We start from the raw sequence: 27586 nt of genomic DNA, 5'->3' as shown, positions 1-27586 counted from the left end.
CCCAGGCAGCCCTCCCGCCCGACGCTTACTCTCCCAGTGGTCCATCTCCACGGCAACCAGAAAGGCCCACTCGTAGTAGCACCTGGCCTGCCGGGCGAGCGCCCTGCGGGTGCACAGGTCCCCCAGCCGTAGCAGCACCCGGGTGAAGTCCGGGCCACCCTCCCTGCCAGGCAGCCGCGAGAAGAGCTTCACAGCCTCCAGGAGGTAGTGCTGGGCCAGCCCGCCGGCACCAGTCTGCAGACACAGGGCCCCAAAGTTGGCCAGGACCACCGCCTCATTCCGCGGGCGGCCCAGGCGCCGGGCCACCCTCAGGGCGCGGTAGTAGCCCTCGGCCGCCCGCCGGGTCCTGCCGGTCCTCTTCAGGGCGACGGCCGTCATGTTGGCGATCAGGCCCTCCTGGTCTGGGGTGGCCACCGCTGCCTCCAGGAGGGACTCCAGGATGCCCAGGGCTGCCGGGCTCTGCCTGTGAAGGACGTGCAGCCAGGCCAGGGCCACCAGGTGGTCCACGACGGTGCGGCCACCCAGCCGGGCGTCTGTCTCCACGGCCTGCACCATGAAGGCGATGGCCCTGCCCTGCCACCCGTGCTGGCTGTACAGCTGGGCCAGGCTGGCGTAGATGGGGCCATGTAGGGCCCGCCCGGAGCTGGAGGCCGGGGAGGCCAGCGCCCGCCGGAGGTAGTGAGCCAGCTGGGCGGGCAGGATGGGGAGCCGCGGGCTGTTCTGCAGGACCAGGGCCGCGCTCCGGAGTGCGCTGCGCAGCGAGCCCTGTGCCCGCAGCGAGGCCACCCTGATGCAGCTCAGCGCCAGGTGTGGCAGGCACCTTTGGCTGTAGATGCCCGCCAGCAGCAGGTAGCAGTCCATGGGCCAGGAGGCGCCCGGGGTCCCTGCCGCCCCGGGTAGCAGCAGTAGCAGCCTCTCCAGGAAGGGCAGGGCCTCCTCCGGCTGCTTGAGGCGGGCATGGTGCTTGGCCAACAAGAAGCAGGCCCGGGCCTCGGCCTGAGGGCTGCGGCCGCCAATGGCCCTCCGCAGGGCCAGGGTCAGGAGGCCGGAGTCAGCCTCGGAGCTGCCACCGTGGCTGGGCGTCCCCAGGAGCAGGGCCAAGGCCTTGGGCACCACCTGTGCGCACTTCTCCTTGCTCTTCTGCCGCAGGTGGACTGAGGCCAGGCTGGTGTACACGGCCGCCACCAGAACCAGGTCCCCGAAGCGGCCCCCGAGCACCCCCAGGGCTTCCTCGAAGTACACGCGGGCCTGGGACAGCTTCAGCTGCCGCATGCACAGCCGTCCCAGCAGGAAGCAGAGCCTGGCCAGGGCCATGGGCAGCCCAGCTTTTTTGGCCACCCCGCGGGCCTCGGCCAGCCGCCTGACCAGCTCCTCCTCGTCGTTGAAGCCACCGAACACGCCGCTCAGTGCAGGCGGGGAGAGGTCGTACAGGCCCTGGAAACCGGCCTGGAACCCGGGTGCATCCAGGAACAGCAGCTGCGAGCCCAGGGCCTCCGGGTCAGCCCAGTCATCTCCTACATCCAGGCAGAAGGAGGGCTCCTCAGTGTCCGGCAGGCCCGCACCACTGGATGCCCTGTGGACACCAGGGGACCCTGGTTCCTTGGGACAGCCCTGACAGGACTTGCATTGTTCTAGAACATTCTTCACCACCTGCAGGATCTCCTGTGGCTCTGGGTTCAGGCAAGGCGGGGACATTTCTGCAAATGACCAAAATGCCCGGATGGGTGAGAGTGGGATCTGAGTCCAGGCAGGCCCGGGGGCATCCCTCCCCTGGCGGCAACGTCCCTGTCGCCTCCTCCATAAGGCTGCCCTGGGCATCTGAGGTGCCGTGGACTGCTGGGCACACTGCAGGGCTATAGGGGTGACTTTCCGGGAGGACATGGAGGAGGTTAGCCAAGCTTCTACCAACTAACATGCCTCACAGTAGTCCTCTCCTCTCGGCCGCGTGCAGGAACCCCCAAGACATCAAGCTGTAGCCAACCAGAGCTACTGACCAGCGTGAGCTCCAAAGCGCCCTCAGAACTGACAGTGGAGTCTTCGTCCACCTGCCCGGCCCCAGCACGGAGGCCCCTCTGAGGGGAAACACTGGGAACGGCTCCCAGACCCCAGAGTCCCTCTCATCTGGGCTGGTTTGGGAATCTGGTTACTAAAGGGTTAAAAACAACTGCTGAAGAGTCTGGGGACAAGAGCTGCCCACTGCTGCCTTGCCTGCTGAGGGCCTGTTGGCCTTGGATGGACCCAGCACCGAGGCATGTCCAGGCTTGAGGAGCAAACAAGCTACGTTTCCTGTTGGGAAAACATGGGCTTTGAAGGGGAATTTGGAAGGAAAGAAGCGGGAGGTAAAGACTCTTCTGTTTCAAGTTCGCTTGTAAAAAGTGTGTTCAAAGCTATTACTAGGAATTAAAAAAAAAAAATTAAATCCGGTTGAGCAGCAAACGTACAACTCAACCGTGTAGTTGATTGGCTAAAAAATGCCCCGTCCAGTGGAGGCGCGTGGTCTCCCCGGGGCGTCTTCCTGCATTATCCCTGTTACCCTTCCCCTGACAGCTGAGGTCCTCCCAAAGGCAGCCTGCAGAAATCCGGGAGTGGGGAGGGCCCCGGGACAGCCCTGGGACCCAGGGGCTGCTTCCGGCCCTCCTTCCAAGGGCCCTTCCGTGTTTGCGTGTGGGTGGATCCCATTCCGAGGAAATCTCAAAGGGTCCTCGGCTCGTGCGTCCCCAGGCTGTCGCTGAAGCAGACCCTCTGCTGTGGTGGAGATGCAGGCATGGGAAAGAGCAGGGATTTTTTCAACGTAAGGCTCCACAGTAACGCCCTCTCCATCCACTGCACTCCTCCAAGCAGCACATGGGGAAAGTCAGCTACTTTGGGTTAAATGAAAGAAAACCAGGGACTTCCTGGTGGTCCAGTGGCTAAGTCTCGGCATTCCAAATACAGAGGGCCTGGGTTCGCTCCCTGGTCAGGGAACGAGCTCCCACATGCCCCAACTAAGAGTTTGCAAGCCGCAACTAAAACCTGGTGCAGCCAAAAAAGAAAGAAAGAAAGAAACCCAGAGTCAGGCATAAGCCCATCCCTTAAGGCTCAGAATCCGCCTGCAGTGCGGGAGGCCTGGGTTCGATCCCTGGGTTCAGAAGATCCCCTGGAGAAGGGAAAGGTTCCCCACTCCAGTAATCTGGTCTGGAGAATCCCATGGACTATAGAGTCCATGGGGTCACAAAGAGCCGGACATGGCTGAGCGACTTTTTCACTTTCAGGCAATGGCGGGGATGTGCTTCTTTGCTGGGGACAGTGCAGGGGGCCAGGCTATGGGCCAGGCAGTGGAGAGGTCACCCCACCTACAATGGGGACAGTGCGGGGGGGGAGCCTCACCTCCGCTTCACCCAACCTCCCCCCAAGGCCAGACTGCATGTCACCAGCCCTTCCCCACAGAGGAGTGAGCTCTGCGGCCCGCTCCACCCCGAGGCCCAGCCCCATGCCCCAAGGGCTCCCAGGTCCTGTGGGAAGGACGCACCTTCTTCCTCCTGCTGCTGCTGCGTCTCAGCTTCTCCTGACGTGTCTGAAAAGTCAGAGAGAAGGCTGGCATCACTCTGGGACCAGTGCCCTCCGGGTTGGGGCCGAGTCGGGGGGCAGCTCTAGGACGGTAACACCCCTGACGCCAGCGCTGAGCGAAGGCACGGTCCGGCCCGAGGCGGGGGGCGTCAGCCAAGAAGCCATGTCTTCCAGGATGCACCCCTGCCCCTGCAGGGCTCCACCCCCGCCACGAGGCAGCCTCCTCCGGCCGCCCTCGCCCCGGGGCTGGGCGGCAGAGCTGGACTTGCACCCCCTCCCCCTACCACCTGCGCTCTGCCACGCCTCGGCCCCACCTCCTGGCTGCCATGGAGACCAGGTGAGAGAAGGCGCTGCATAGAGACAGGGGAGTGTGCAGTGCTGTCAGCCGTGCGGCATCCAGCAGAGAGGACCCCACCGCAGCAAGTGAGGCCCCCCCACGGCTCCCTAAGCAGGGAAGAAACCGTGGGCCAGGCCAGCTGAGGGCTGATCTGCCGAGGCCTCAGTTCTCATTTGACTTGTATGCGGAGTGAGTCATGCGAAACGCTGGGCTGGGTGACTCACAAGCTGGAATCAAGATGGCCGGAAATATCAGCAACCTCAGATACGCAGATAGTACCACTCTAATGGCAGAAAGCGAAGAGGAACTAAAGAGCCGCTTGATGAGGGTGAAAGAGGAGAGTGAAAAAGCTGACTTAGAACTCAGCATTCAAAAAATGAAGATCATAGCCTCCAGTCCAAATAGTTCGTGGCAAATAGAACGGGAAAAAGCGGAAACAGTGATGGACTTTATTGTCTTGGGCTCCAAAATCACTGCAGATGGTGACTGCAGCCATGAAATAAAAGACGCTTGCTCCTCGAAAGGAAAGCAGTGCCAACCTAGACAGCATATTAGAAGCAGAGACATTCGTTTGCCGACAAAGATTGATCTAGGCAAAGCGATGGTTTTTCCAGTAGTCATGTACAGATGTGAGAGCTGGACCGTAAAGAAGGCTGAGTGCCAAAGAATTAATGCTTTTGAACTGTGGTGCTGGAGAAAATGCTTGAGAGTCCCATAGACAGCAAGGAGATCAAACTAGTCAATCCTAAAGAAAATCAACCCTGACTATTCATTGGAAGGACTTATGTTGAAGCTGAGACTCCAATACTTTGGCCACTTGACGTGAAGAGCCGACTCATTGGAAAAGACCCTGATGCTGGAAAGACTGAAGGCAGGAGGAGAGGGGGACGACAGAGGATGAGATGGTTGGATGGCATCACCAACTCAATGGACATGAGTTTGTGCAAACTCAGGGTGATAGTTAAGGACAGGGGAGCCTGGCGTGCTGCTGTCCGTGGGGTCGCAGAGAGTCAGACACGACTCAGCAACTGAACAACAAAGGAAGAGAAATCCATCAGTTTAAACTGAACATTGGTGAGAAAATTCTTATAACATGTGTCAGGAGGCAAGCAGGAAAGACACGCGTGAACATATGCTCACGTGTGTGTGTGTGGCTATATGTGTGAGTGCACGTGTGTTCACATGAGCGTGTACACACGGACACATACATGTGTGTAGGCGTGTGTTTGGGTGTGTCTGTGTACTTATGTGAGTATGCATGGGTACGTGTACACATATCTGTGGGGATGCGTCCAAATGTGTGCATTTATTTTCTCCCGCAGGAGGAACAGATGAGCTGAAACGTTGCATCCCCAGGGCCCGGGGAGTGGCGGGTAGGCCTGTCCCAAACCGTCCCCTCTGCCCATGACCTCCAGCTGTGGCTGCCGACTCGCCTCCTCTCTCTACTGTTCGTACCACAGTCCTAGGCCCCCTTGCTTCCCCAGCCCCAGCGGAGCAGGCAGTCTTAGGCTGGTGCCTAGAGGCAGTGGAGAAGCGGCTCAGCTGAGACCTGTCCCCGGGGCAGCTGGGAGGCTCAGGCCCCACTTCCCTGCATCTCCCAGCCCCTTACCCTGCTCCTTCTCTCTGTCTCTCCTGTCAGCCCCTACCTGTCCTGAAGGCAGTGCCAGCATCTGGCCACCTGTAAGTGCCCAGGGGCTGGCATTCAATACTGTGAACGATGGAGGAGGTGGAAGATTCCTTAAGGGCAGCGGGGTGGGGCTGCCGCCGCGAACGTGGACGAAACCAGAGCTGTGCCACACTCTGCAGAGTGGACAGTCCAGCCTCGCAGAGCAGAGCGGACGGAACAGGGCTGAGGGGTGTCAGCCGGGGGCAAGCTCTGCACCCTCGTGGCCTTTCCGGGAATCTGCCCTAAGAACACTGTTCTGAATCACAGGCAGTAGTGCACTTCCCTGTGGCTCAGACGGTGAAGAAGCTGCCTGCAGTGCCAGAGACCCAAGTTCCATGCCCGGGTAGGGAAGATCCCCTGGAGGAGGGTGTGGCGACCCTCCAGTGTTCTTGCCTGGAGAATCCCATGGACAGAGGGGCTGGCGGGCTGCAGTCCACAGGGTCACAGAGTCAGACACGACTGCGTGATTACACAGACAAGGTGCAGCCAGCTGCAGGTCCTGAGAGGTCCCCGGGGCCATCCTGAGGGGCGGGAGGAGCACCCCCATGTCCCCCCACCTACCCAGGCTGTACACCGTGCAGACATTCGTGCTGAGCGTCCTTCTCAGCAGCTGCCTGGCCTCCTCCTCAGAAAAGCATCCTTCACGGCTGAAGAAAGACCTTTCTTCTTCACTGAGAAAAATCACGTTTTCCAAAAAGCTGGAGAAAATAAACTGCATGTTAGATCACACAGTTCGTATGAAGACCCTTTTCCCTCCCGCGCTTGGCAGACAAGCCCTGCCCAGTGATGAAGACCTGAAGATAAAACAAAATAGATCCCGCCCTCAAGGATGCTTGCTCGGGCCAGAGGCAGACACCCAGGAGAGGAAAGGCTGTGGCAGACACTGCTGATCACAGTTTCTGGAAGAGGCGCTCCTGAGCAGCCTTCAAAACCCCACCTTAAATGCCCCTTCCCCTGTGAGACAGGCCATGGCAGCTGCAGGCAGACTCAATCCCTCCACACTGCAATCTCCCAGAACTCCTTACACAACACGGGTACAGAGCACACGTGTACTCAGAAAAGTCAGGAGAGGAAAAACAGGAAGGAACAAAGGGAGGGAGGGAATGGGGGGAGGCAACTTCTGCTTATAGAACCAAATTAGCAGCAAAATATGAAACTTTCAAATGTACTTCGAAACTTAAGAGGGAGCTATTATGGGAAGTTAAAGAAACCCTTAGGGTAGATTATGACACGTTGGACATAATAAGCCTGTATTCCTCCAAAAAGTCAGTGTCCTAAAGGACAAAGAGACCAAGGGACTATCTCAGATCAAAGAGATGAGACTCAAGAGACAGACAGGTGATAATATGGGGTCTGGAATTTTCTTTGGCTAAAGCGAGGATCACTGGGAAAAATAGCAGGATCTGAGAGGGTAACAGGCAGGAAGGCCAGGGGTGTCCAAATGGAGGAAATAGCCTGCAAGTGTCAGACATTTTTATCTCCCTTAAGCAGCAGGAGGAAACAAAGTAGCGATATTTTTCCTTCTCTGTACAAATTTAAAAGGAGGTTTCTCTTAAAATTCTGTGTTGCCATGACACCTGGTTTCATCTGAAGGTAACCAATCAATGCCTTTTTCTTATGGAAATGTTTATCTTAAGCAATACCCCCTGTCAAAGGTAAGGAGCAGCGGCTGTGCTTTGCTGGAGCAGCCGTGAAGAGATACCCCACGTCCAAGGTGAGAGAAACCCAAGTAAGATGGTAGGCATTGCAAGAGGGCATCAGAGGGCAGACACACTGAAACCATAATCACAGAAAACTAGTCAATCTAATCACACTAGGACCACAGCCTTGTCTAACTCAATGAAACCAAGCCATGCCCACGGGGCCACCCAAGACGGGCGGGTCATGGTGGAGAGGTCTGACAGAATGTGGTCCACTGGAGAAGGGAATGGCAAGCCACTTCAGTATTCTTGCCTTGAGAACCCTATGAACAGTAGGAAAAGGCAAAATGATAGGATACTGAAAGAGGAACTCCCCAGGTCAGTAGGTGCCCAATATGCTACTGGAGATCAGAGGAGAAATAACTCCAGAAAGAATGAAGGGATGGAGCCAAAGCAAAAACAATACCCAGCTGTGGATGTGACTGGTGATAGAAGCAAGGTCTGATGCTGTAAAGAGCAATATTGTATAGGAACCTGGAATGTCAGGTCCATGAATCAAGGCAAATTGGAAGTGGTCAAACAAGAGATGGCAAGAGTGAACGTCAACATTCTAGGAATCAGCGAACTAAAATGGACTGGAATGGGTGAATTTAACTCAGATGACCATTATATCTACTACTGCAGGCAGGAATCCCTCAGAAGAAATGGAGTAGCCATCGTGGTCAACAAAAGAGTCTGAAATGCAGTACTTGGATGCAATCTCAAAAACGACAGAATGATCTCTGTTCGTCTCCAAGGCAAACCATTCAATATCACAGTTATCCAAGTCTATGCCCCAACCAGTAACGCTGAAGAAGCTGAAGTTGAATGGTTTTATGAAGACCTACAAGACCTTTTAGAACTAACACCCAAAAAAGATGTCCTTTTCATTATAGGGGACTGGAATGCAAAAGTAGGAAGTCAAGAAACACCTGGAGTAACAGGCAAATTTGGCCTTGGAATACGGAAGAAGCAGGGCAAAGACTAATAGAGTTTTGCCAAGAAAATGCACTGGTCATAGCAAACACCCTCTTCCAACAACACAAGAGAAGACTCTACACATGGACATCACCAGATGGTCAACAATGAAATCAGATTGATTATATTCTTTGCAGCCAAAGATGGAGAAGCTCTATACAGCCAACAAAAACAAGACCAGGAGCTGACTGTGGCTCAGATCATGAACTTCTTATTGCCAAATTCAGACTCAAATTGAAGAAAGTAGGGAAAATCGCTAGACCATTCAGGTATGACCTAAATCAAACCCCTTATGATTATACAGTGGAAGTGAGAAATAGATTTAAGGGACTAGATCTGATAGATAGAGTGCCTGATAAACTACGGAATGAGGTTCGTGATATTGTACAGGAGACAGGGATCAAGACCATCCCCATGGAAAAGAAATGCAAAAAAGCAAAATGGCTGTCTGGGGAGGTCTTACAAATAGCTGTGAAAAGAAGAGAGGCGAAAAGCCAGGAGAAAAGGAAAGATATAAGCATCTAAATGCAGAGTTCCAAAGAATAGCAAGAAGAGATAAGAAAGCCTTCTTCAGTGATCAATGCAAAGAAATAGAGGAAAACAACAGAATGGGAAAGACTAAAGATCTCTTTAAGAAAATTAGAGATACCAAGGGAACATTTCATGCAAAGATGGGCTCAATAAAGGATAGAAATGGTCTGGACCTAACAGAAGCAGAAGATATTAAGAAGAGGTGGCAGGAATACACGGAAGAACTGTACAAAAAAAATCTTCACGACCCAGATAATCATGATGATGTGATCACTCGTCTAGAGCCAGACACCCTGGAATGTGAAGTCAACTGGGCCTTAGAAAGCATCAGTATGAACAAAGCTAGTGGAGGTGATGGAATTCCAGTTGAGCTCTTTCAAATCCTGAAAGATGATGCTGTGAAAGTGCTGCACTCAATATGCCAGCAAGTTTGGAAAACTCAGCAGTGGCCACAGGACTGGAAAAGGTCAGTTTTCATTCCAATCCCAAAGAAAGGCAATGCCAAAGAATGCTCTAACTACCGCACAATTGCACTCATCTCACATGCTAGTAAAGTAATGCTCAAAATTCTCCAAGCCAGGCTTCAGCAATACGTGAACCGTGAACTCCCTGATGTTCAAGCTGGTTTTAGAAAAGGCAGAGGAACCAGAGATCAAATTGCCAACATCCGCTGGATCATGGAAAAAGCAAGAGAGTTCCACAAAAACATATATTTCTGCTTTGTTGACTATGCCAAAGCCTTTGACTGTGTGGATCACAATAAACTGTGGAAAGTTCTGAAAGAGATGGGAATACCAGACCACCTGACCTGCCTCTTGAGAAATCTGTATGCAGGCCAGGAAGCAACAGTTAGAACTGGACATGGAACAACAGACTGGTTCCAAATAGGAAAAGGAGTACGTCAAGGCTGTATATTGTCACCCTGCTTATTTAACTTCTATGCAGAGTACATCATGAGAAACGCTGGACTGGAAGAAACACAAGCTGGAATCAAGATTGCTGGGAGAAATATCAATCACCTCAGATATGCAGATGACACCACCCTTATGGCAGAAAGTGAGGAGCTAAAAAGCCTCCTAATAAAAGTGAAAGAGGAGAGCGAAAAAGTTGGCTTAAAGCTCAACATTCAGAAAACGAAGTTCATGGCATCTGGTCTCATCACTTCATGGGAAATAGATGGGGAAACAGTGGAAACAGTGTCAGACTTTATTTTTTGGGGGCTCCAAAATCACTGCAGATGGTGATTGCAGCCATGAAATTAAAAGATGCTTACTCCTTGGAAGAAAAGTTATGACTAACCTAGACAGTATATTCAAAAGCAGAGACATTACTTTGCTGACTAAGGTCTGTCTAGTCAAGGCTATGGTTTTTCCTGTGGTCATGTATGGATGTGAGAGTTGGACTGTGAAGAAGGCTGAGCGTCGAAGAATTGATGCTTTTGAACTGTGGTGTTGGAGAAGACTCTTGAGAGTCCCTTGGACTGCAAGGAGATCCAACTAGTCCATTCTGAAGGAGATCGGCCCTGGGATTTCTTTGGAAGGAATGATGCTAAAGCTGAAACTCCAGTACTTTGGCCATCTCATGCAAAGAGTTGACTCATTGGAAAAGACTCTGATGCTGGGAGGGATTGGGGGCAGGAGGAGAAGGGGACGACTGAGGATGAGATGGCTGGATGGCATCACAGACTCGATGGATGTGAGTCTGAGTGAACTCCAGGAGATGGTGATGAACAAGGAGGCCTGGTGCTGTGATTCATGGGGTTGCAAAGAGTCAGACATGACTGAGCGACTGAACTGAACTGATGCTAATGTCCTATGCATTTACCCCAAACTCTGTCTTCAAGTTGGATCTGCCTTTTGGGCTCAGAACCTACTTGATAAACCAGTATGTTATACTCTGATATTGTTCCTCTAATCTATGTAAATGACACTATTTGTATGGTGCTCTGCCCTTCTTCAAGATTCAAGTTAATCCTTTTATGGCCCAAGATGAACCATTTGGAGCCAAAATTATCCCAAAATACATCCTGTGGGTGAGGGGCCTGGTGCCATTCTAAGTTTTGAGACATTCCTTTCTTTCATTAACAGACTGCTGATAACTATATAACATCCAGCTGAAGACTAGCAGGGGGTACTCCTTCTGCCCCCTTCTGATGCCTATGTCAGAAGCTTTCTCTATCTCCTTTATACTTTAATAAAACTTTGTTACACCAAAGCTCTGAGCCATCAAGCCTCGTCTCTGGCCCCGGATTGAATTCTTCTCCTCCGGGGGCCAAGAACCCCGGCGTCATAATTCAACAACAACCCTCCGGATCTAAGATCTGTGGAAAACAATTCTATCAGTGTTAGTTTCCTGATTTTGACAGTTGTGCTGTGCTCATGCAAGCGATGTCCTGGTTTCAGGAAACACACTGCATTATTTAGGGGTAAAGGAACATCGTGTTTGCAACTGACTCCCAAAGAATTTAGAAGAAAAAAAAAATGAAGTAAAAAAACAAACAGGAGAAAGTAGGCGTCATAACATGTTAACATCTGGGCAAACTGGGTGAAGGACACAGAGGAATTTTACCCTCTTTTCGCAACTTTTCCTTAAGCCCAAATTACGGCAAAATAAAAGAAATGAAGAATAGCCACCAGAATGTTCATTAAACTAAAGGTGAAAGACCCAGATCTGGCATAGGAAAGACGTTTAGAAAGTACTTGTGAGTAAATGAGAGAGGTTGTCGGCGCTTCTCTGGTTGTGAATAGGATCAATGGCACTGGGCCCCGTCAACCTTCCGGGTGAAGGGAGGGCAACAGGCCAGCTCAGACCCACAGCAATCGCACCACAGACCCTTGGCAAGCTCAGGACATGTCTAAGTCACATGGGGCCCAGCTGTCTGTTGACGTTGCGGTCTCCCCAGAGATGGTGGCAACTGTCTTGTGCTGGGAGTTCCACCACCCAGGGCACGTGGAAAGCCCATCGGTGCTGGTGAAGTTTGAGATGGAGCCTTGGGGGCAGCACGCTTTGGGGAACTAAGGTCTGGTTTCTAGCATCAGCATCGGAGCCCAGCCCAGCTTCAACCTGCTTCTGATGAGCGGGTGGAAGAGGCTCTGGAGCAGAGAGACCCTTGAGTTCGAGAACAGAGCGGACTGGTAGGACATGTCGTGATGGCGGAGTGGCAGCCGAGACTTGGTCTTGGAGGCTCAGGTTTGTCCGAGGCGCCAGATAAGAATGAAACAGGATTTCAGGGCTAATGGGGCGCTAGGGACAAACATCTCGTGATGGACCCAGGGGCAGCTTCTGGACCAATAACAGGTCTTTTCTACACACTGACTCCTGGGTACTGACATCTTAGCAAAAGCCCAAGAACGTACCTATGCTGCTGACCACTCTCTAATGGTCATTTCCCTCCTCCTCTGTGCTGCCTAGGGCCAGGTGGTGGGGACCTGGAGGTGACTGGATAGGCCTGGCTCAGAATTCCCCAGAGGGGGTGGGGAGGCTTGCACGGGGAAGGAAGCACAGCCAGGAAGGGTGCCGCCCCCCGCCCACCCCCCAGGGATGGCAGACAAGACCAGGGGCCAGTGGATGGTCAGAGCAGTGGCCCCTGAAATTCGGGTCAGCAAGGCCTGGGTCTCAGGGGGGCTTGAAGGTCAGATCCAGAGCTTCAAAGGGCTTTATGAAGGGGAGTAGAGAGTGTACTGGGTTAAATAGTGTCCTCCCTTCTCCCAAATCCATGTCTATTTGGACCCTCAGAAGGTAACCTTATTTGGAAATAAGACCTTTTTAGACTGGATCCAGTCAAGGATGTTGGTGTGAAGAGATGATCCTGGGTTATCCTTACGAGAAACAGGAGACAGAACCCAAGCACACAGAGAGGCAGAGGGGGGTGATGTGGCCACAGGCCCAGGGCCGCCTGGAGCCACAGGAGCTGGGGGAGGCGGGGAGGGTCCCCCCGGCCCCGAGGGGCAGGAACGCTGCCAGCACCGTGATTTTCACGTCTGGCCTCTAGTCCATTGTTTCAAGCCCTCAACTTTGTGCCACTGGCCCCACAGCCCCGGGACACCCGTGCACGTGGACACCTGTATGTCTCAGGGGCAGCCCCAGCCGCCCTTGGGGGAAGGGCAGGAGAGGGTCCAGACAGGAAGCGGAAGTCAGGCCCTGGGGACAGAGGTGAGGATGAGGAGGAGGAGGAAGGGGCAGGGCCTCAGCCACTCACTCAGACGCCTGGCCCTGCACACTGATGAGGCTTGTCCGCACAAACCCGACCTGGCCAGAGGCTGCGTGCCGGCCCAGGCACCAGGGCAGGCCGGGCACCTGAGCGCCCAGGATCTCGATGTGGTCGCCGCTTCGGAAGGTCATCTCTTCGGGCCCTGAGCCCTGGCAGTCCGCTATGGCCAAGGCCTGGCCTATGGCTGCGGGAAGGAGGCCACACATGGTCAGTGCTGGGAGGCAGGACCGGGAGGGGCCTGGGTGGGCCAACAGGCAGCCCTCGAGCACACCGCTGATGTCCCTGGCCAGGTAGCTTGCGGCTCTTCTGAGGACTGACCAGGCACCCGGCCAGGGTCGTGAGACTGCAGGGCTGGGTGTCCACGTGGTCCTGGGAGGTGGTGCCTTATCCCCACCCTGAGCATGAGGCCTGGGGACATTGATCAACTTGGCCCAGGGCCCAACGGGGCAAACCCAGCTGAAAATGTTCACTTAACAGGTCCACAGGCCATGCAGACACCAGTCAGTCTGGGTCAGATCAGACGCAGTGGGCCTGATGGTGGCTCAGATGGTAAATAATCCGCCTGCAATGCGGGAGACCCAGGTTCGAGCCCCGTGTCGGGAAGACCCCCTGGAGGAGGGCGTGGCTACCCACTCCAGTGTTCTTGCCTGGAGAATCCCATGGACAGAGGGGACGGGTGGGCTGCAGTTCACGGGGTCTCAAAGAGTCAGACATGATTGAATGACTAACACACAAACGGGCCAGGCTGTTTTTTCCAAAGAAGACCCCTGCCCGCCCCACCCCGATGGTCTGAGGGTCCTCCGAGGGGTCTGACGCGGCCCTGGCAAGAAAGCAGAGGCCTCGGGGGTGCTGGTAGGTGGGAGTTCCTCAGTAGAGACAGAGCAGCTGGGGACCCTGGCCTGGCCCCCCGGGCGCTGCGTGAGTCTGGGCCAGCTGGTGGGCCTCTCTGAGCCTCCTCATCGTCTCAGGAGCTGGAGAGGATCCGAGCCACCTTTTCTGGCTTGGAGAGGACTGAGGGGAGCCAGAAGCTTCTGGAATGCAGGTGCCTGCCCACCTCAGCCCCCTCTTCCCCAGGGGAGGAGGACCAGCAGAAGCACGTACCCATCAGCTGGACGTCCGGCGCCACGGGTCCACCCAGGGGGTCGTTGATGGAGTCCTTGGGGACCCTGAGCGCCCACCTGGAGCGGGATGAGAGGGGGTTTCAGATCCGGGCAGGTTAGAGCCGTGTGCAGACCGCACAGGGCCCAGCCGCAGGGGCCTGGGCAATGCCCACCACTTGCTCCTACTGCACAGACACCGCCCCCAACACACACACACACAGTCACCACACACACACACACACACACACACACACACATATACCCACACACCACACACATACCCACACACCACACATATGCATACACATATACCCACACACCACACACATATACACACACACCACACACACATACACGCACCACACACATATACACACACATACCCACACACCACACACATATACCCGCACACCACACATATACATACACATATACCCACACACCACACACAAATCACACATATATACACACACATATACCCACACACCACGCACATATACCCGCACACCACACATATACATACACATATACCCACACACCACACACAAATCACACATATATACACACACATATACCCACACACCACGCACATATACACACACACACATATACACATACACACACACACAAATCACACATACACACACATATACCACACACACACGCACACACACACACATACCCACACACCAACACACACACACACACACACACACATATACCCGCACACCACACATATACATACACATATACCCACACACCACACACAAATCACACATATATACACACACATATACCCACACACCACGCACATATACACACACATACCCACACACCACACACATATGCCAACACACCACACACACACATATACCCACACACCACACACACACACATACACCACACATATATACACACACACACCACACACACATGCACACACACACCACCCGACACACCCACACACACACTCACCAAATATACACACATACCTGCACACCACACACATACACACACACACACCAAACACACACACACATACCCACACACCACACACACACATACACACACACACCACCTCACACACCCACCCACCCCCACACACACCACACATATATACACACATGTATACCCACACACCACACACACATACACATACCACACACACACACACACACACACACCACAAACATATACCCACACACCACACACATATACACACACATACCCACACACCACACACACATACACACACACCACACACATATACACACACACATCACACACACACATACCTGCACACTGACACACACCACACACACACTCACACACACACATACACCACACACACACATATACCTGCCTACCCCCACACACCACACACACACACACACACACAGACACACACACAGTATGTGCCCTACAGGCCCAGGTTGCCACAAGCCCTCTGCCCAGGTGCCTCCTGCCCTCCCACAGGCTGGCATCCTTGAAGACCTCCCTCCATCACCCATGGACTATTTCACTGAAAACAAGGAGATCTAGTTTCTCTCTTCACTTTGGCTGCCAGGAAGCTCAAGCCCAGTCTACGCCCACTTCAGCACATGAACAGGAGCCTGTATGCTACCTGTCCCCGCCTTCCCCAGGCTTTCCCTGCCTTCCCCAGGCTTTCCCTGGTTTGGTTCTTATTTGCATAGATCCCTGCGTGCTCCCTTACTATGGGCACAGGCTACGTGGCTCCCTCAAAAGCTTTCTGGAATGAGCCAGAACATGAAGCCAGAACCCCAGGCCACACACCCCTGGCCGTCTCATTCCAGAGCAGTCTTGCTGGGGAGGTGTCACTGTCCTGCTGTGCAGGTGACCGCCCTGAGGCTGCACACTGAAAATGGAGGAAATATGGAGGCCGTGTCTGCTGGCTCACACTGGTCCCCATCCACCTGCCTTGGCCAGTGATCAACCCCGGCCTGGGGCAGTCTCCACAAAGCCTGCCAGCGTGCGGGACCCACAGGAGGCAGAGAAACAAAGGTTGGTACCTACTGATGGAACGGAATCAACGGCTCCGGAGTGGCCGCCGCTGCCCCCTCCTCCTCCGAGGACGTGCCGGGACTCAGGGCTGAAGGGTCCAGTGCAGTGGCCGCGTCTGCCTGAGGACCCCTCGGAGGCCGCCTGAAGGGCTGGGGGCCATTCCTCACTCTCACATGGTGGTCAGGACACAGGACGAAGAAAGGCCCTTCAAAGCGGCAGAGGGCGGTCATGCAGGCAGCTGGACACGGGGGCAGCACCTGCTGGGCCCCCAGCCCCAGTTTCTGCACCCACACAGTGACTCTAGAGGCCCAGGGACCCGGGCGAGGAGGCTGGACCCGGGCTGGTGTCCCGCATCCGCCTGGACTTGGCCAGGAGGAGCCTGGCTCAGCTTCAGCTTCTCTGGGACTCGACTGGGCTGTGAGGAGGCCAGGTGCGTGATCCCGAGGACCCCTCCAGCTTGGATTCTCCCTGCCCCCCGTCACCCCCCAGCAAGTCTGGCTGCAGCTGGCCTCCTCCTGTCCTCTCTGCAGCCGGGAAGGACTGACTGCTAACGCCCTGCTCGTGGCAGCCTTGGAACTCAACTGTGAGACCCCCGGAGTATTCAGAGCAATAGCCAGGCCAGGAACTCAGGGGTCGCTGGCAAAAGCCCCTTTTCTGTTATTTCTTTGGGGGCTTTCCCTGCCCAATGTCCCCTCAGTGTCCGCTCCTCCAGGGCCCTCCTGCTGCTGGGGCCCCAGGCCCTCCCGGACCAGTGGGGAGCCGCCGACGTCATGTCGCTCACCTTCCTGGACAAGGAGGCTCTCATACGCCAGCCTCAAGGCATCCGCATCCACCTGGACCTGGACCGCCGTCTCCTGGTCCTCGTCAGGCTCGAGCAGCCAGAAGGCCTGGTCCATGAGCAGGTTCTCCAGGCAGTGATGAGTGAAGCCTAGGAGAGCGGACAGCCCTGGTCACCAGCGGGCTCTGGGTGTGTGGGGAGAGGCCCTCACGGTCCAGGGCTGACTGAGCCCTGCACTGACCAGGGCCTGGGGCCAGCCCACTCTGCCCACGGGGACTCAGGGTACTGTCCACTACCCGAGCCGGGCCTCAGGGCTGACCCTCCAGGCTGTGAGAGGACCGGCCCTGACCGTGGACAACTTCTCTGGACTTGTCACGTCCTCTAGGACCGTCAGTCTCCTCCTCTGTGACTTGGGACAAGAGTGTTCAAGGAGGCCAGGACACGGGGGGTGGGCACAGCCCTGCTCTGGCTCTCAGCCCTCAGTGGGGATGGAGCAGCAAGGTCCCCAAGGAGAGGCGCCTAGCCAGTCAAAGCCTTGCTTTGAGCAGGAGAAGTTTTGGAAAGAGGCATGCGGACTGAGGCTGGCGCCGCTTTCCTCTGTGCTCGGCGAGGGAGAGCTCGGCTGCCCTGGAAGCCACGCTCAGCCCTGCCCATCGCGTCGATCCTCGCCAAGGACAGGTGACCCGTGGAGAGCTGTTGGGAATGCACCTAGTCTTAAGCCCCGACTGGGAACATGGAGGGCTTAGTGTGTGCCGGGGGCCCCAGAACCCTTCCTGGGAGGGCCACTGCTTTACCGAGAGCGTGGTAGGTGGAAAACTTCCAGATTTCTTCAAACGTCTTGAAAGTCACCACCAGCCGGTCCTGGTCACTGTGGATGGACAGCAGCCTGGCCGACAGCTCCTTCCAGGGGAGAAACAGGCGTGAGAAACAGTCCCAGGGGCTTGGGGGGGTCTGCCCACCAGCAGGAACGTTTCACGGGAGTGACCTTGGCAGGGGTGGGGTGGGGCAGGGGGGCGGGGAGGCACTGGGGATTCCTTTATAGCCAAGCTGCTCCTCTCAGACCAGCTGTGGCTCCCCAGTGCCAGTCCAAGCCTTCCCAGAGCTGGCGGCCTCCATGCCCCCTCGGTGACTCAAGGGCCTGCCTCACGCCCTGCACCAGTGACACCAGGGTCTCCTCCACTCAGCTCTGCACAGCCCCAGCCTCGCCTCCCGTCCCTTCCCGCAGCAGCAACTCCAACTCCAATCCTAAACCCGGCGTCCCCTCTCCTGACAACTGACCCATGAACCCTCCTGGTGATAGCACCAGCCGGGACTCTCCCGGGTGGTCCAGTGGTTAAGAATCAGGGAGCGTGGGTTCGATTCCTGGCTGGGGAACCAAGATCCCACATGCCACAGGGAAATGAAGCCTGCCAGCTGTGGGTACAGAAACACAGCTAGAGAAGCCTTCGTACCCAGTGAAGACCCCGAACAGCCGCAGAAAGGCAGCTAGAGGAGAGGGGGCCCTATTCTCGTCTCCACTGGGATTCAGAAATGAGGCGCCACCCTTAACCAGCCACCCAGCCCTGGCATCCCAGGGGCATCACCCCCCAGCCCCCGCTGTCAAGCACCGTGCTGGGGGCACCGTGCTTACAGTCCGCTGACCCTCACGGCAGCTCTGTGGGGTCACAGTTCTAAGCATCCCAGTAAGTGGCTGAGGAGGTTGCATTCACAGAGTCCAGGGGGCGTCGGCCAAGGCCAGGCCAGGCTGAGTGCACGGTCAGACTCGGCCAGGAAACTGAGTCCCAGAGAAGCTGAGGCTGAGCCAGGCTCCTGAGCAAGTCCAGGCGGATGCGGGACGCCAGCCGGGTCCAGCCTCCCGGCCCGGGTCCCTGGGCCTCTAGAGTCACTGCGTGGGTGCAGAAACTGGGGCTGGGGGCCCAGCAGGTGCTGCCCCTGTGTCCAGCCGCCTGCATGACCGCCCTCTGCCGCTTTAAAGGGCCCTTCTTCGTCCTGTGTCCCAACCACCACGTGAGAGTGAAGAATGGGCCTCTCAGCCCGAAGTCTCCGGACCTCCTCCTAGACCCACCACCTTCTTCTCCGAGCCGTCCTCCTCTGCCCCATTCGCAAGTGTGGATCCCGCGCCCCTTCTCCCACCCAGGACCCCCAGGAGCCAGACTCACCCCGAGGGCGCGGGCCACCTCGCAGCTCTCATTCTCCAGCAGGCGAAGCCGGCCCCGTAGGGCCTGCTGCAGGTTGGGGTCGGGCAGCCCGCTCTTCCGCCGCACCGCCAGCAGCTGCAAGGTCAGGTCTGGAAGCGCGGGGCAGATCAAGGTAGGTGGGGTGCTGTGGGGTGCTCCCCCGCCCCCGCCAGCCCCCAGGCCGCAAACCTGGGGGCCCGGGTTCACACCCCACATGCACCACCTGGGAAAACTTCGCAGGCAGCCTGTCTCCCCTGAGGCCAGTTCCTTTCCTTGTAAATGAGTCACGTGCTGCCCACGACGAACACAGATGGGAGGAAGTGGACTGTGTCATCACCCCAGGGCAGGACAGCATCTGTCTGGCCTTCGGCAAACGGCCCCCAAGTCACCATGACCTCCAGCCCCGATCTCTCCTCGGCCTGAGCTCCAACGGGGCACCTGACCTCCGGGAAACACCCTGCCAGCACTCTCTGGCCCCCACCTCGTCCTTGCTTCTCCAGCTCCAGGAGGGCCGCAGCCTCAGCCCTGCTCGGACCAGCAACACCTGCCTCCATCACCCTCCATGTGGGCCCAGCAGCCCGCCCCACTGATCCACCTGCAAAGCCAGGCTGAACCCAGCACGCGCACCCACCACGGCCCTGCCCCTTCGGTCTGCTGGGGCAGTATCTGGGCCCCGGCCCTCGCTCCAGATGGTCCTCTGGTCCACAGAAGCCAGACAGTCCCCTACAACCAGGTCTGGCTTATGGCATGCCCCGGCTCTCAGCCCCCTGGGCAGTGCCAGCCCCTAGAAACCTCTGCAGCAATGAGCATGCCTGCTCTCTACAGCGTCCCACAGCGGCCACCAGCCACACGGGCCCCTGAGCTCTTGAAACGTGGACAGTGTCATCAAGGAACTGAAGTCTTTCTTTTATTTATTATTAAAAAGCAGAGACATTACTTTGCCAACAAAGGTCCGTCTAGTGAAGGCTATGGTTTTTCCAGTCATCATGTATGGATGTGAGAGTTGGACTATAAAGGAAGCTGAGCACTGAAGAATTGATGCTTTTAAACTGTGGTGTTGGAGAAGACTCTTGGGAGTCCCTTGGACTGCAAGAGGTCCAACCAGTCCATCCTAAAGGAAATCAGTCCTGAATATTCACTGGAAGGACTGATGCTGAAGCTGAAGCTCCAACACCTTGGCGACCTGATGCAAAGAACCGACTCATTGGAAAAGACCCTGATGCTGGGAAAGATTGAAGGTAGGAGGAGAAGGGGATGACAGAGGATGAGATGGCTGGATGGCATCACCGACTCGATGGACATGAGTCTGAGTAAACTGCAGGAGTTGGTGATGGACAGGGAGGCCTGGCGAGCTGTGGTCCATGGGGTCGCAGAGTCGACATGACTGAGCAACTGAACTGAACTGAACTGATGTTAAGTTTAAGCATAAATGCCCACACCCGGCTACTGTATTAGCACAGCGGCAGTGGTTTTCCATCTCAGAAAGAATAAAATGCAAATCCTTTCCACCTTCTCAGGCACAGCCTGGAGCCGCCCGGCCTTCTCCCGCCCACTGCCAGCCTGCGATCTTCTCTCCGCTGCTCTGAGACATCCAGATGTCCCACACTAACCCCACACCAGCCACTCCACCCCAGGGCCTTTGCACTCTCCATACCTTCCCCTGAGGCACACTCCCAGAACAATGCCTGCCCAGCTGGCCGCTGGAGGATTCCATCTCAGCTCAAACAGCCCCTGCCCATCCCTACCCCTTCCCCCGCCGAGGCTCCAAAGCTGGAGAGATAAAGTGAGAGAGGAGAGAGGAAGAGAGGTGGTGGAGGGGGAGAGCCCTTGGAGTAAGCCTTGCGCCTGCCTTGGAAATTTCCAGTTCCCCCCCTCAACACACCCCCAGCAGGAGACTCTGGGATCTGGAATCAGGCCCCTCCCCCAGCAGGAAGCCAGTCAGCTTTTCTCAGCCAGTCTAAGCGGTAACCCTCCCGAAGAGGGTAGGCTGCACTTCCACTCCCACGATAGCCTGCCTCAAGACTCAATAGCCCTAAGGCAGCACTGACCACCTGAAAGGCTGGATGACAGACGGCCCTCGAGGCAGAGGTGAACCGCCAACGACCCTGGGGTCTCTGCGCCCCCCGCCCCCACAGCTAGCACTCCGGGGCAGGGTCTCAAGATAAAGGACTCCTTGCTGCCCTCCTGCACCTGGGTCCGCCTCCCAGCATCAGCTCCTGCGAGAGTCCCGCCATCCTGTCCTGGAAGCTGGGACGCCTCTCCCGGGGGCCCTCCGCACTCACCATGCCCCCAGGGTGTCGCTCCTTGGGACTCGCTTCCCGCCTCCAGGGTGACATCGCCTTCTCTTTTACGTGTATGTGTGCTAGCCGTTCAGTCATGTCTGACTCTTTGAGACCCCATGGATGGTAGCCCACCAGGCTCCTCTGTCCATGGGATTCTCCAGGCAAGAATACTGGAGTGGGTTGCCATTTCCTTCTCCTGGGGATCTTCCCAACCCAGGATCGAACCCAGGTCTCCCGCATAGTAGGCAGATTTCTTTACTGTCTGAGCTACTGAGAAGCCCTCCTCTTCGGGCAGAGGCAAACAGTCCAGAGAAGGTCTTTGCAAGTGCAGGCTCACCCCAGCCTTCTGTCCCCCAGGGAAAATGCAGCGTCCGGGGCCCTACCGCAACCTCCCAGCGTCAGAACTGTCCCAGGAGCGTCTGCCTTTAACAAGCCCCGCCCCCACCCAGGAGACAGTGATGGACAGGGAAGCCTGGCGTGCCGCAGTCCACGGGATCACAAAGAGCCAAACACCACTGAGCGTCTGAACAACAGCCCCGACCCACCCCCGCAGTGACCTCAAGGCAGGCATCCGGCAGCCACATTAGAGAAGCCTCCATTAGACACTCTTGAGCCAGGAGTCCACAGAACGGTCCAGGCTGGAGGGAAGGGGACGCCCAGGGATCCCACATTCGTGAGCCCGGCACAGACTTGACCTGCTGCGTGGGGATGCCTACCTGTGGGGCAGGACCCCATCTGGCCAGGGGAGGGCCCAGCAGCCTGCTGAGAGACGCCAGAGGCCGGAGCAGCGTCAGTAGCAGAGCAGGGTCCTGTGATTGACGTGAGAACAGACAGCCTCAGCTACTGGCACCAATCCCGGGTATTTCTAGAGGACAGGTTTGTCCACGCCCCTCCAAGCCACCGTTCACACCCTTCCCCCACAGTCACAGAGGCCAGCAGGGTCCGGAGGAGGTCGTGGGCTTCCTTCTGTGCAGTAACCAAGTAGCCCACCCGAGCGGCTTCTGGAAACTGCGCAGTGTTATCTGGGGTCCGAGAAGGGTCTCACTGGAGCCAAACAAGGTGGGCAGCAGTGGTTCCTTTTGGAGGCCCTGGTGGAGGATCTGTTTCCTTGCTGCTCCCGCTTCTAGAGGCACCTCGCCCCCTGGCTTTTGGCCCCTCCTCCGTCTCCAAAGCCAGCAGCGCCAGCACCTTCAGTCTCTCTTTGAGTCCCACCCCAGGGTAACCTCCCGTGTCCAGAGCTTTAAGCCCCTCTGCGAACTCTCTTTGCCACATGAGCTAACTTGCGGGTGCAGGCTGTGGGGAGGAAGACGCGGACTTCTGCGTTGCCTGTTGCTCACTCGCTCAGTCATGTCTGACTCTGTGACTCCATGGACTGCAGCACGCCAGGCTTCCCTGTCCCTCACCATCTCCCAGAGCTTGCTCAACTCATGTCCATTGTGTCGGTGATGCCATCCAACCATCTCATCCTCTGTTGTCCCCTTCTTCTCCTGCCTTCAGTCTTTCTCAGCATCAGGGTCTTTTCCAATAAGTGGGCTCTTTGCATCAGATGGCCAAAGTATTAGAGCTTCAGCATCAGTCCTTCCAACGGAAACTCAGGACTGATCTCCTTCAGGATGGACTGGTTGGATCTCCTTGCAGTCCAAGGGACTCTCAAGAGTCTTCTCTAGCAGCACAGTTCAGAAGCATCAGTTCTTCAGCGCTCAGCCTTCTTTCCCTTGTGGCTTCCCTGGTGGCTCAGCTGGTAAAGAGTCTGCCTGCAACGCGGGAGACCTGGGCTCGATCCCTGGGTTGGGAAGGTCCCCTGGAGAAGGGAAAGGCTACCCACTCTAGTATTCTGGCCTGGAGAGTTCCATGGACTGTATAGTCCCCGGGGTTGCAAAGAGTCACACATGACTGAGCAACTCTGACTTCCCTTCGGCCTTCTTTAGGGCCCGCCTGCCACACCCATACGTGACTACTGGGACCAGCTTCGCCTCTGTGGACTGTGGTCACAGAGCGGCGTCTCTGCTCTTGATGGGCCGTCCAGGGTGGTCTCAGGTCTTCTTTGCTGGGTTGCTTAGTCGCTCTGCCGTGTCCGACTCTGCGGCCCAGTGGACTGTAGCCGGCCAGGCTCCTCTGTCCGTGGAATGTTCCAGGCAAGAATCCTGGAGTGGGTTTTGCCGTTTCCTTCTCCCATAGGACTTCTCTGGAGGCCTCTATCCTGCTGACCACAGAGGGGAGGTGACATCCTGGGGGAGCGCAGGGTCTGGGCGGATGGGGTCGCATCCTCATCCAGCCCCACCAGCCACTAGCTGGGGGGCCACAGGTCCTCTCGGCCTTGTGAGGTCAGTCCTCTGCTGGGGTCCCTGGACTCCAGCCCCCCGACTCGAGGCCAGCTCCCTGCTTGCATCTTGGCTAGAGCCCCCGTCCCTGCCCTGCACATCTTCCTCATGTGTAACATGGGATGAGTGACTGAAACTTTCGGATGGAGGGTGATCCGACCCAGAAACACCTGTGGGTCCGAGAGGGGTTGCAGAACCTCACTGCAGCCTCCTCATCACCCCAGGGACACCCCTGCTCGGTGCTGCGGTGCTGCCCATTGACTTTGGACTGGGCAACGTGACCGGCTCGTTCCTGCCCTCTCCCCACCTGCGGTCCACCAGCCCCAGGCCTGTGTGGTCAGAGCCCATTTCCAGTCCTTGCTTTCTCTGGGTCTCCAGAACAGGGGCTCAAAAATGCCTGTCGAGTCCAAATAGGCACATGGTACTCCGATCTCGGCTTCAGACTCCGTCCTCCCACTGAGCCCAGGGCTCCTTGAGGCGTGGCCGATTCCAGGGCTGGGGCAGGGAGAACAGAGATGAGACGTGAGCATCCTGGGGCCCCAGAAAGCAGGTGGTGCCCACAGGATGTTGGAGACATGTCACAAGACCAAATTGGGGGCCATTTGAACTTCAGAATAACTAAGGACAGCAACCGATAGAGTCCAGAGAATGAAATAAAGACCTCTGAGCCTGCCCAGGCTAAAATAAGCGAGGAACTGGGGAGAGGGGACAGCTCTTCGCCCCAGTGAAGGTCAGTTAGAAAGGAGGCAGGCGGAACGCAGCATTAGAAAGTCAACACTGAGCGACTGTTTTCATGGCTTCCCTGCCGCCCAGACACGGCCGGCAGTGCAGCACACCTGGGTTTGATCCCTGGAGAAGGGAATGGCAGCCCACTCCAGGATTCTTGCCTGGAGAATCCCACGGACGGTGGAGCCTCGCCAGCTAGAGTCCATGGGGTCGCACAGAGTCGGACACGACTGAGCGACTGACATGGGTGAGTTTGGAGGGGGACAGAATAGTCACAGCATTCCCACAGGCTCCTTACTCATGACGAGAGGGAAGACAGATGACTTTGACAGTGACGTTTACAACGTCAGACATCCCCTTAATCGAGTGAGCGACGTGAGACGTGGACGTCACCAGGGCCCAGACCCACGGACGCCGAGAGGGACCGAAGGCACTGGGCATTTCTGCCCGAAGCACCAGTCTGCCATCCTGAAGGAACACCAGTCTCCACACTGCGGCACCTTCTACAGGCTGACCGCCTGGAATCTTCGAAGGACCAGCTGCCAGGTTAAGAAGCTCCAGGCACACACACCACAGATCGCAAAGCCTGACCAGGGATTTGTTTGGTGGAAAGGCGGTTACGGGGACCGATGGCGGGATCGCAGCGAGGTCTGTTGCAGGTTGTCTAAGCCAGAAAAGTGAGTTTGGAATCGTCTCACTGTGCGGCTGCACGAGCAGGTGCTGGTTTTAGGAAAGACACCCAGCGGTGGGGGAGGAGGGGAGTCATGTCTGCAATGGACCCCGAGACCGTCCTGGGAAAACACAGCACCTGCCTGAGCGCAGAGAGAGAAGGCAAAGTGTTAACATCTGAGGGGTCTAGGCAGGGTGGTGTGCATGCTCAGATACTCAGTCCTGTCTGACTCTGTGACCCCATGGCCTGTAACCCGCTGGGCTCCTCTGTCCATGGCATTTCCCAGGTGAGAATACCAGAGTGGGTTGCCTTTCCTCTCCTCCAGGGGATCTTCCAGACCCAGGCAACGAATCCAAATCTCCTACAATGGCAGGCAGATTCTTTACCACTGGGCCACCAGGGAAAACCCCTGGGTGGGCTAAGTGAGAATTCTTTGTATTGTTTCTTGTAAATTTGTTGCCCGTTTGCAAAAGAAGCTGAAAAGGGTAAGGGGTCCGGGTAGATGTGGTAGGAGCCCACTGGCCCCTTGGCTGCTCGGGGCTGGGGAGCCTGGGAAGACTGGGGGGGCTCCTAGACCATCCTGGTGCCGGCGGATGCCAGCTGTGCTGTGGGGCTGCAGGGGCAGGAAACACCAGGCTCGTGGTCGGGATGCCCCTGGCTCGGTCACAGTGCCGGACAGCAGGAATCCTGTGCTCTAGCACTTATGGCACCTCGGGCGCTGGCTGCCTTGCAGGAGGCTGGAAAGGCTCACATGTTTCTGGCAGGACCCAGCCCCACCGTCTCCTGCTGTCGAGCTCTCGGTGGGGCCACGATCCCATGAGATCCCCGGGCCAGGCCCCCACCACTTCTTGGAGCCCCTCTTCTGGGCCAGGCAGGTGTCTGACCGCAGGAGTCGGTGTCCTCAATGGCCACCCCACTTCCTACCTCCATTTACACCGCGAAGGACCAAGAGAACAGGAGTGAAAACACCGCCAGTCACCAACCACGCACAGCGCCAGGCTCTGGGCCTGCTGCCCAGCACGTGGTTTTGTTGCCATTCTCCCAAAGCATCAGTCATTCGTCAGATGCTCATCCGGCACCTGCTGCGTGCCGAGCCCTAGAGCCTCTGCGAGCGGCTTACGCAGGTGACCGGGTGGAGGTGAGGATCTGACGGCAGGAAGGTGGGGGAAGGACGGGGGACAGGCTGCCCCTGGCTCGGGGCCTTCCTCCCTGTCCTTCCCTTCCTTCCTCCAGTCCTGGAGACAGGGGCCCTGCAGACCCCCTAGGCCACCCCGCAGGTTTCCAAGTGGGGAAACTGAGGCCTGCGTCCAGCAGTGATCCAGCGGCAATCAGGATGGGAACCAGCTCCTCCCCAGCAGCAGCCCAGCCTGAGTCCAAGCCCCTCCTGCGCACACCCAGGCCGGTCGGGTGGGAGTCGGAGGCGCCTCTGCCCTCGTCTCAGCCCTCATCCTCTCCTTCCAGGAAGTAATCCTGCCCAAGGCCTGGCCCAGGCACTGCTCCTTGCCACCCTCAACCCTGGGGCTGGGTCTGCCCGCTGGGAGGGGAGGAGGGACACCCCACCCTGAGTAACCCCGGGGGTTCACAGCCAAGGACAGAGCAGGACGGTGGGGACGCAAAGTCGTACAAGAGCTGTGACCTCATGTGGGGCTGTGTCCCTGGATCTCCAACCCCTGCCTGCCTGTCTCACCAGGTTATCACTGATGTGACCCTGGAGAAGCACGAGGTAGGCCCGCAGCCCTCGTGCACTCTCCATCAACGCAGGCGCTGACGGTGCGACGCCCGGCTCCGTCCCGGGGTGGGTGGGGGGTGGACCCGCACAGTGCACTCACCCCCTCGGACGGTGGCCTTGGCCTCCTCGGGCTGTGGTTGCTCCCAGATGACGGACGTGCTCTTGGCCGCTTCCCGGACCCCGCAGTCGCCACTGCTCCCCGAGGGCCCCGAGGGCCCCTTCCCCCTCGGAGCCGGCTCCGCTGGGCCCTCCATGGCCGGTGGCAGCCTCAGTGCCAAGGGCTCGGCATGCCGGGCTGGCCTCTGTGGGGAGAGCATAGGGCAGGGATCAGCAGCAGTCCTGGCCTCTCTAGGTGGCCGGGATCAGCATGGATGCTGCCCCCGAGTTAGGGCGCTAGAGGTGAGTGCGCCTCCGCCTTGCCTGGCAGGCTCCTGAGCACCTTCCCAGGCAGGACCTCCTCCCTGAACAGCACAGTCGCCCGGAGCAGACTCCATCGGGGGCGCGAGCCTATGTCTGCTTCCAGCTGGAGGGCCCTGCGGGCAGAGGGGTGCCCGTTCTTGCCCATCACAGACCTGAGCAAACAGCTTAGAACCTGGTGGGTAGAGGCTGCTCAGAACCTTCCCACGAGTGCCTGGACAGGAACGTGACAACAGTCATGTGGAAACAGGAGACGGAACAGCTGTGCTTTAGGGACACCCCAGGACCCCAGGGTCTAGGGGTGACCCCAGGGTCTAGGGGTAAGCCCACTGCGCCTTCCACCCGGCTAGGGCTGGGATGGACAGAACCCCCCGGGGAGACAGCACACTTCCCATGGGGCTCAGGGGCCCTGTGACT

The 27586-nt window shown here is 57.0% G+C and overlaps 1 protein-coding gene across 5 annotated transcripts in view; it reads right to left on the bottom strand.

Annotated features, from left to right (window-relative positions):
* SH3TC1 (SH3 domain and tetratricopeptide repeats 1) overlaps window positions 1–27586 on the bottom strand; it is a 64476-nt gene that overhangs the window by 10353 nt on the left and 26537 nt on the right. For 4 of the 5 annotated variants that reach the window (XR_006060212.2, XM_042251683.2, XM_042251681.2 and 1 more), the window contains exons 2-12: window positions 26853–27054; window positions 22023–22115; window positions 19007–19134; window positions 17642–17747; window positions 16851–16997; window positions 16082–16274; window positions 14049–14125; window positions 12936–13131; window positions 6111–6247; window positions 3509–3553; window positions 30–1697 (exon numbers count right to left, since the gene is read on the bottom strand). Coding sequence is in view for 4 of the 5 variants with exons in the window: in XM_042251681.2 (XP_042107615.1) it covers window positions 30–1697; window positions 3509–3553; window positions 6111–6247; window positions 12936–13131; window positions 14049–14125; window positions 16082–16274; window positions 16851–16997; window positions 17642–17747; window positions 19007–19134; window positions 22023–22115; window positions 26853–27054 (2992 nt within the window). In the remaining variant the exon portion in view is untranslated. The remainder of the gene's footprint in view (window positions 1–29; window positions 1698–3508; window positions 3554–6110; window positions 6248–12935; window positions 13132–14048; window positions 14126–16081; window positions 16275–16850; window positions 16998–17641; window positions 17748–19006; window positions 19135–22022; window positions 22116–26852; window positions 27055–27586) is intronic. The other variant, XM_042251682.2, reaches the window with a different exon arrangement.

The sequence above is a fragment of the Ovis aries genome, chromosome 6 (assembly GCF_016772045.2).
Source record: "Ovis aries strain OAR_USU_Benz2616 breed Rambouillet chromosome 6, ARS-UI_Ramb_v3.0, whole genome shotgun sequence".
NCBI lineage: Eukaryota > Metazoa > Chordata > Mammalia > Artiodactyla > Bovidae > Ovis > Ovis aries.
Note: the sequence above shows the minus strand (reverse complement) of the source record. Positions and strands in the feature narration are given on the sequence as shown.